A 9,627-nucleotide genomic window follows, 5' to 3' on the forward strand; every position below is an offset into this window, starting at 1 on the left:
AGCACCACCACCGCCACCAATATATGTAACACCAACAAAACACCATCAAGAACCATTGAAACAGGCAAAACCGAATGGTGGATTAGCTCTTGGGCTGGGTCCACTTCTTCCTCTGCTTTCCCATGCCGCTCCACTCACTCCATCGCTTTATGAGCCATGAAAATCGCTCTCAAAAGTTCATCCAAGTCAGAATTTTCTCACCATAAGACTAAGGAAGCAGTAGAAGCCAACTTTAAACTAGAACATACCCCTCATGCCTAGTTTAAAGACTAACTCCTTCTCTAATGTACCCATCTATCTCTACATCCCAACTTTATAGATATAATGTATCAATATCTTACCTTATTATTTAAATAAGTTTGTTTTGGGAAGGTTAGATCTTTACAACAAAACCAAAATATTGGAAAGATAGATAGATTAACTTCTACAGATACTATCTATCAGATACTTTCTAACCTTTCTTCTATTGCATACAAACTCACAGTCACAAGTATGATACCCTTATTTAGGGTATACACGTGTTAAGCACCAATTGCCCTTTTTGTAAAAAAAAGTGGTGCAAAACTTAACTTGGAGCAATCGAATGCAAATGTATTACATATCAAAACCTGAATGAACATACCTACATACATATGCTACATACTATATGTAAAACTGCCCAAAGCTTGTGATTAAACATTTTGCAATAATAATAACAACAATATATACCCACAAATAAAAACAAAAAACAGAAATACGATAAAAGAGGTTCATTCACCTTGCTTTTAGTTAGCTCACAAGTTTTGACAGTTGTTTTGTGCTCTTGCTTCGCTTTTTAGGGCCGACTTTGTCTGCTCTTTATCTCAAACTTTTCAAATGTAACGAATACCTGACCCACAATAAGCTAACCAAAGAGGGGACCGTGGATGAAATTTCGCACGCTCAAAAGCTTTTTATAAAGATATTTTCGGGTATCTCATTTTTAGAAGTTTTTTAGTCATTTCAATATATTGATAAATAAATACTTTTATTAAATGATTTGGGATTCATCGACTGAAAATTATTTAAAGTACATATAATAAGTTTAAGTTTTAAACGGTTTAAAGTTTTTACTGAACATATTAAAAAACCACCTGTATACGATCCTAAATATTTTTAGCTAAAACCTTTATTTATGAATTATGCTCAGATTTATATATAAACATATGAAGAGATTAAAAACTTGGTTAATTTTTTTTCCTTTTTTTTTAGTGTTGAACTTAGAAGTGTTGTCATTGTGTAGTCACTTTGGTGGTAACACCGCACACATTTAGCGAATAGTATGATGCACGTACATATGCAACGAATAAATCTCTTGCCTTTAATAACAATCAAGTCAAGTGGCTGGGGTCCCTCGCGCTAACAGTAACTAAAAAGTACAGTTGGTTTTTGTAAGAAAAGTGGCAGCAGCATTCAGGCTACATTCACAGAGCCAAGTCCGTCACTCAGCGCGCGCGGTCCAAAAAGAGGCAAAGAGCAGCCCGAAAGGAGAGACAGCAGCGGCAATGGAGGTGGAGGAGGCTAAAGAGGAGGTGGAGGCAAGAGACGACAAGAAGCAGAGCAGAGACAGATGGGCGCAGCAGCAGCAGCAACACTCGCACACAGCCCAGGCCGTACGGACGTACATAAAAATGGTAATAAAATAGGCAAAGTAACAGCAGCGGCGACGGCAGCAGCTGAAGAAAAAAAGAAGAAGCACAGACGCGGACAAAGGCTGAAAAGCCACACACAGTTTTTCGGAAAAGCCAAGAGAGCCACCAAACCAAAACGAAACTCAACTCAACGCACACAAACACAGTCTCTTAGAGAGAAGTTTGCTGGGCAAAAATTACAAACACGTCGCAAGCTTTTTAAATGTGTAACGGTACATTTATGGCATGTCCAATTGGCATTAGAGATGAGTGTGCCGATAGAAGCGTCAGAAGTCAATCCCATAAATTGCCCGGGAGTTGCTCATCGGTAATGACCTCTAACAAACAAGACCTAAAGATATATGAAATCTTAATTTTTAGGGTAAAAACCCCAAAAATGCATTACATTTAAAAGGTATTCAGCAAGAAAGTCATCGATTACCATTTAAAATTGCTGCCGAACGAATAGAGGACTTTGTTTACAGACAGCTGCTTGATCTCGAATGAAAATTCAATTATTATAAGAATATTATTATTTTTATAGTAAATGTAAATAGTAATTATTCAGTATGCGGTTGTTACATATTAATATTTTAAATTGTATATTCAAGAAAAATTACGGAAGTGGGAAAATTATTAAAATCGGCGCTTAATCAGCAACTTCAAGCACCAAATCGGTGGCGATGATTCCATCTCTAATGCGTGGACGACGCACAATGGGGCCCGCGATGACGTTGCAGAAAGCAAGGCCAGAGAGTCCGGAGGAGCAAAGTAGGGGCCAAGTAGAAATGTCTAGTGGTGGCCTGCCACAAGCCCTGACGCCATGTTTCCCGCTAGAATTACCAAAATTATAAAAAAAAAAAAAAACAAGGAACACACACGCTCACACACAGGCAGATACGAGTCCTGACCCGATTATCGAGTTAAACTGTTGTATAAAATTTGCACCTGGACCTAAACCGGATCGAATGGTTGGATATAGAGGTGCCCATTGTCAACCCAGCAACTCTGAAGCCGGATGAGAGAGAAAGAGCGGGAGAACTATGGACAGGAGAGCGGCTCTCGTTGAGCGCCGTGCCGGCTGAATACGAGAGAGCGGCAAAAACACACGACAAAACGAACCGATGGAGAGAAAAAAAAAACAGCCCAACAAGTGAAACGAGCGTATAAAAGCAAAAATGTGGAACCGACAAACACACACAGAAAAAAAACAAAAACAACAAAGAGGCGAGAGCAAAGCATAGCGTGCGCTAAAGAGCAGGCCAAAAGTAAAATTACAAAAGCACAGCGACTATATCACGTGCTGCGACGGACAAGGGCGAAGGGGACGATGGGAGGGACGTGTGCCGGCCTTTGGCGGCAGCGCTGCTGGCGGCGCAGTCACCATGTTAGGCGGACGGAGGCAGAAGCCAAGAAAGACGGAACGGAAGGGAAAAACGACGGAGAGACAGACAAAAAGCGACAGAGCGACTGTTTCGTATAGAAAGAGAGTAGGCAACAGAGACGGCGATGAGCCAATCAAAACAAAATGCGAATGAACTGAGAAGAAGCAACAACAACAAAATGAAGATTAAAACAAATATAAAAATATAAAAGTATTTATAGGGGTTTTAAAAATATGAGAGAAATTTGGTTTTGCCTTGCGTTTCGTGGTTTGTTTACTATAATTTGTGAAGATGAAATATGAATTAAGTTAAAATTAAATTAAAACAAAAATTAAACAAAAATATTAGATAAAATAGGTCACTACAATTTTTTTAATTTAATTTTTAGACTTGTTGGGAAGAGTATCAATACCCTTATAAACATTTTTATAAATATCTGAGGTCAAGAAATAATATAAGAAGTTTAAAGGTAAACAATTATTTTGGCCGGCGCTTTTCACTAAGAGGGTTTTAGATATTTTTGTTGCTGGTTGGGCAGTCTTTCTGATGTGGTCAGTTGTAGTTGTTGGTTGGGTGGTCGTTCATCAAAAGTGAGAGATTAAGAGTTTCGCAGCGACGGACGGGTACGGGAGAAAATCGGCGAAACAAAGCAAAGTAAAGCGAAATGAAATAAAGAAAAGAGGAAAGGCGAATGGCGGCGACAACAACAACATTACGGCGACAAGTACGAGACACGTATTATGCATGGCATGTAGTAAAAGCCGACGAGTGCTGGTATACATGTAGGTGTATCTGTGTGCTTAGGCTTGTGTATTGGAGATTCGCATGATTCGTGCAAATTCGCCGCATAGTTGTTGCTGCTATTTTATTCGCATTCGCATATCGTAGTGCGCGCCTTTGGCTTTTGCCTTTTGTTTGTCTGTATCTGAGAGTTTGTTTGCCTGCCTGCCTGCCTGCCAGCCTGTGTGTGTAAGCGTAAGCGAGCTGGCTCGTGTGTTTGTGTGAGAGTTGGGGTCGTCGTCGTTCATATGTTTGCCTTGCTTGCTGTTGTTGTTCTTGTCCCGTGTTGTTTGGTCGGTTTTGATTCGGTTTTTTGGGATGGATGATACGTATTATGGTCGCGCAGCGTCGCTGCTGGTCTCTGGCCAGAGCTCCCTCTGCTGCCGTCGACGTCGCTGCCACCACACAGCTTTTCCATCCATCGTTCGGTTCTCGTTCGCAATCGCCCGTCATCAACTCCTCCCCACGTCTTTCTCCACCGCTCTCTTTCTCCCAACAGTTGTCGCTCTTTTCGATTTGGCCACAGTGGGTGGCACAAAGAATCTCAAAGTTGTTGAAACTTGTGCATTATTTATTTGCGTTACAATAATAAAAAATAAAAAAAATAAAACGAATGAAACTTTTATTAAAAAAAAAAAATGGATTTTTTTTATTATGACAGAATAACAAATTCAGAATCAGTATGGAATAAATTTATTTATTCAGTTCCACTGTAGCTTGATTCAGTTTTCTGTCCGCTATTAATGTTGCTTCTGTTCTCCTCCTCATTTGCACGTCACACGTAGTTATTTTTTCTTTTCCTTTTATTACTTAAATTTTTCGCCGCAGCTCCTACAATAACAACAAAAATAAACAAAAAACAACTATAAGCAATGAGTGGAGCTGCCCCCACTCGCCTTAACTTTGGCTTTATTCGCATATTAACGAGTGGGGGAGGAAAGGAGATGGCGAGAGCTTGGAGTTTACGGCCCAGGGGAGGAAGAGAAAGAGGGAGAATGAACAGGGAGGCGTGTGACGTTTTTCGCTGCTTCTTCCACCAAAAAGAGTTGATTGAAATTATTTCGTTTGGCGTTTGCGTGTGCTTGTGTTTGTGAGGTTTTTCGCTCAATTCATTGTCCGTCTGTGTGCGTGTCTCGTCTCTGTCTCGCTGTACGCGTGTGTTTGTGTACGTGTGTATCTGCTTTCGGTTAAAGATACATAATTATTTCTAAAAAGCATTTTCTGCCTTTCCATTGTTGTAAATCGCTCGCATTTTCACATGTCTCACTGAAATTTGGTGCTTAACAAAATCAAAATGCATTCGTATTAATTACTCACCATTTTTCCTATATTATTTTCGTGATTCCTCACTCTCGGCTAATCCATATTTGCCTATATCTCGTGCTCGCTGGTTCTCACAATTTACAGTTCATTTTGTACTAGTTTTTACCGTTTTCGGGTTTCTGTTTTTTGTTACCGATTTGTATTTGTGTTTGATTTTTCTTTTCGGTCACGCAATCGATAGTTAGGCGAAGCGCGATTCGCAGGAGAATGACAGATGATGGCGAGAATGACAAACAAACGGGCAACCACAATGCTAATTCAAGTATAGATACACACATGCGAAATAATAATTGTAGCACAATTGCCACAGCTAGCAACCAAGAAGAAGACGAAGAAACAGCTCTGGAAGAGAAGAGGAAGCAAATGGGCGAAGAAAAAAAATACAAAAGCGCAACGATTGCAATTGCAATTGGCGAGGCTGTTGCTTCTTCTTCTTGGCCAACGCCGCCGACTCTCTCTCACACTCACACTAATGTACCATAATTACAATTAAACATGATATACGCGCACGTAGTTTTTCAGCCGAAAAGAAACAAAGAAATCGATAGATATTGCTGGAAGTCAGTGGAAATCTCTGCTGCTGCTTCTTCTTTGTAATTGCAGGAGTGAAGCAAGAAAAAAGGCCGCAGATGAGGAGAAAAGGCAGAAAAAAAAATTGTTACAGCCGCCGAGTGGCTGAAGAAGAAGCAGAGACGCACAACAGACGACGCGACGCGACATCGAGAGCGGCGACAAGCGCATGAATTTTACGCTCTCCCATCAATTGTGTGTTGAGAGCGAGAGCAAAGAGTAGCGGAAGACAGGAGTGGGAGAGTGGTGTGCCCGGCTAGAAAAACGTGTGTCCATGCAATGCCGCTTTGCCAGTGTGTATGGGTGCGAGTGAGGCAGCGTGCGAATGAGTGGAGATGGGAGTGGGGCAGAGGAAGGCAGACAGATGAGTTGACACAGCGGGGCTGAGGCAGAGCAAAAGCAATCAAAGAGGGATACCGTTGCATATGTTGTGCACTGTATCTATGTGAGTGGCGATATCGAGATATCGATGGGGCACAGGGAACACTGAACAGAGACCACCACAGTGGAGCCTGGCCAAGTGCCATCTATTAAACGAAAAGGGGAGCGAATATTCGGCTTCAATTTACTTCACTGAAAACATCTGCAGACACACTTAATAAAAAAAAAAAACTATTTATAACTTCCATGAAAAACAACAACATAAATAATTCCCTTTATTAAAAAAAAAAAAACAAACAAAAATAATTATAATTGCAAGAGATAAAAATAATCCATTATTTGAATTTGTAAAAGTTCGTGTTGCTAAAGTTCCACCGCTCTTAAAAAAGAGATTCAACTTTAAAGAGTGGCACCGTTTAAGTGTGTGAAAGAGGTCAGGCATTTAAAACCCAGCATCAACTTTTATTATAGTTTCTGCTTTAAATTTAAAGAAAACTTCAATTCCATTCCGACTTTCCGAGTTTCGCACTCGCATTTGCCTTGAAACTAAGCCCAACTTGAGCTCTTGAATAAAATCTTCCGTTTAAGATACTTGCAATTAAAAAACTCTTGCCGTGAATGTAGTACTCCTCGGAGCTGAGAATAAATTTAATTGCAATACATTTTAGCACACAAATTGCACTTCGATTTCTCTCGTTCCCGTTCCGTTGCAACAATAACAAAATATGAATAGAGGCAGCGAGAGGCAAATGCAAAGAAGCAGAGCGGTAACAGCGACGCCGGCAGAGCAACTGTAGCCAATGGCCATTATGGCATATGGACAAACGCGGGGGTGTGAATGGATGAGGAGGATGAGGACGCAACGGGGGGCAACGCAGATTGTCTCCTCTGCACAGGTGCAAAATGTGCGACGCCGCTGCTGCTGCGGCTGCATCTCCCGAATAATGTTGGCAACACTGCAGCAGCGGGGCACCAATACATACACAAAATTTATGCGAAGCGCGATACACGAAAAAAAAGAAAAAGAAATGAAGCAAAGTGAAACACAAACACACAATTTGTTGGTTTTGCGATTTGTGGGGAGTTTATAAAGAAAATGGCGAGCAGAAGTTGAAGAAAAGAAATCAACTGCAAAACGTACAGAAAAAAGAGCAGGCAATAATCAGCGCGATGATTACAATCAAACAAACATCATAATGAGCATCGCTCACACACACACTCGCACGCACTCTCGCATACTCGCCGCCGATGAGGTCCATTTTTAATTACATATATTAGACCGACCGCTCCACATTTTTTCATTTGATTTTCGATGTTCTTCGCCAATTTCGCCATTAATTAATCACATATACACACACGGACACATGCACGCCACGGGAGAAATGCACTTGGCAGTTGGCGGAAGGGAAAAACAATTGAAAATTGGACATTGGCTGCTGCTTGCTTTTGCAGCATTTCTTCGTCGCCTCGCGAAATACATATTTCTTTTGCTTTGCCGTTTTTCTCGTCTCGTCTCGTCGCTTGTCTTCGGCGCTCTCTTTTCTCTCGCTCTCTCCTTCTTTTTGCTCTCTTCTTCTTTGCACATTTTTTCTTTTCAAGTGTCTCGGCTCCGGGGCCGCTTTTGAAAAACCATTTTTCGCTTAAAATACGCTCAATTTCGATATGCTTTTGCTTCGCTTTAGTTGCCGGCAACCTTGCGAGCGTTTTTCCGCAACTTTTCGCAATTGATTTGCACTTTTAATTACCGTTCAACGCAAAATTCTAGACCAGCACTTTTTTCAACGACAATTTTTTTCCAACACCTCCATTTTGTTTTGTTGTTGTGCAGTGTGCCCGGCAGGGAACCCGTTTATAAACGGCAATTCACAGGAAAAGGGAGGGTATTTTTTCATAAGAGAAAAATGGTCACACCTAAATTGGGTAAAGCGTTGTAAAACTACGTAAGTGTATGAAAAGTATCAGTTTTGGACGCAAGTAAAAACAACGCAACAATTTTAAATTTATGTGAACAAAAACTTGATCGTTTTTATTAAAAACTTTTCAACGTGTGTACCCTCCACTTAAATTTTTCACACTTCAGAAACAACGTAATGAGCATAACTGGTATACTCCATGGTTGAAAACCTGGCTATTTTGAGAAAGCAGTACAGAACTGCTGTACTTAACTGCTTTACCGACCGTTTTAATATCGATGTTTCGATTGTTGAGACTATCAAGCGCCAAGCCGAAAATTTTAAATTTGTGTCTCGTTTTACGCGGTTTTCAGTCTTTTATTCGCCGGCTTGTTTTCTTCTTCCTCGTTATTTTCTCCATTAGCTCCATCACTCTCCTCATCCAACTCCTCCTCCTTCGGACATCCCTCCATTTCGTCGTCCTGCGAGTCGCCCTGGTTGTCATCCGAGCTGTCTGAGAAGACAATGGGTCCGCCGCCTTTCACGAACATGATGGTCTTGCCCAGGCGTCGCGACTCGGCCCTCAGGAAGAGCTGCCGGCAGTGGCGGTCCACAGCATTCTTGCCTTGATCCTCCGACAGGCCGAAGATGAAGGCTCTAAGAAAGCACAAGGAATTCGAGTAACCCAGAGATTGTAACTTTTTCGTTGTCTTACAGATTGGCCACATCGTAGGGTCCCCGCAGTTGGAACTGGTGCTCCGCTCCGCTGCTGAAGATGATGTTCCGGGACTTTCCCTTGATGCCATAATTGTGGGCCACCTTGATCATGTCCTTCCTGTTGTTCGAATCGGCTATCGCGGGCCCGTACTTGATTTCGAAGAACATGCCACGTCGCACGGCCACCTGGTAGGCCTTCCGATTGACCATAAGCCGTGATCCTGCCGCAGGATCGAAGGTTACCAGGTCACCGTTGAAGGTGGTGCAGCAGTGCTAAACACACACAAATTAGTCGAGAATTTCCGCGAGAAAGGGTGAGCAAAGGACTTACGGTCAAGGCGGCATCCGTCTTGGGCTGGCCAGCAATCAGATTGAACTTGCGCAGGTTCAGGGAGACGCTCTGGAAAGATGAGAAACCTTTAAGAAGTACAGGACAAGGTGCCTGCCTGTCTTACCATCGCGTGCGCCACATTGACATCCACGTAGAGAATGGTGATTCTCTGCAGGATCCGCAGCTTGTCCCCGAACTCCTTGCGCAGATGCTCGACCTTGTGCGGCTCTGGGAACATCTCGGAGCCCCTCTTGCCCGCCTCCTTCCGGCTGTGATCGAAACTCTGGTCGATGGCGATGGTCTTGTAGCCCACTGCAAGGATTCAGAGATAAATGGATGCTAGACGGCTTTCCCGGCTACTCACACTCCACCAACTCGTTGAGCAGGGCCCGCATCACCTTGTCGTCCTTGTTGAAGGGTATGCAAAAGTCGTAGAACGGCCTTGTCTGCTCCATTTCCAGTTTGTTTTGATTTTCCGGCGAGCAGCAAGCGTGCAACTGGTGTCTAGAGTGACCAGAGCTGTCGAGGGGAGAAATGCTGTTCTGCAGGCTATGCTGGTCACACTGGGCAATTTAAAAAAGAAAGAAGTTTAAATTTCC

General features: G+C 42.4%; 2 protein-coding genes across 11 annotated transcripts in view; both read right to left on the reverse strand.

Moving 5' to 3' along the window:
• Positions 1-7,928, reverse strand: part of kis (chromodomain helicase DNA binding protein kismet) — a 45,592-nt gene extending 37,664 nt beyond the window's left edge. For all 10 annotated transcript variants that reach the window (XM_070287639.1, XM_017166270.3, XM_017166265.3 and 7 more), the window contains exon 1: positions 7,834-7,928. The gene's annotated coding sequence lies outside the window, so the exon portion shown is untranslated. The remainder of the gene's footprint in view (positions 1-7,833) is intronic.
• A 409-nt stretch (positions 7,929-8,337) lies between these two features.
• Positions 8,338-9,547, reverse strand: Rpp30 (ribonuclease P protein subunit Rpp30). Its single transcript, XM_017166287.3, has 5 exons — positions 9,393-9,547; positions 9,153-9,340; positions 9,029-9,097; positions 8,696-8,970; positions 8,338-8,637 (listed from the first exon to the last, which is right to left on the reverse strand). The coding sequence occupies exons 1-5, from the start codon at positions 9,481-9,483 to the stop codon at positions 8,340-8,342; spliced, it is 921 nt and encodes a 306-aa protein (XP_017021776.1). The 5' UTR covers positions 9,484-9,547; the 3' UTR covers positions 8,338-8,339.
• Between the last annotated feature and the right edge of the window lie 80 nt (positions 9,548-9,627).

The sequence above is a fragment of the Drosophila kikkawai genome, chromosome 2L, assembly GCF_030179895.1.
Source record: "Drosophila kikkawai strain 14028-0561.14 chromosome 2L, DkikHiC1v2, whole genome shotgun sequence".
Lineage (NCBI taxonomy): Eukaryota > Metazoa > Arthropoda > Insecta > Diptera > Drosophilidae > Drosophila > Drosophila kikkawai.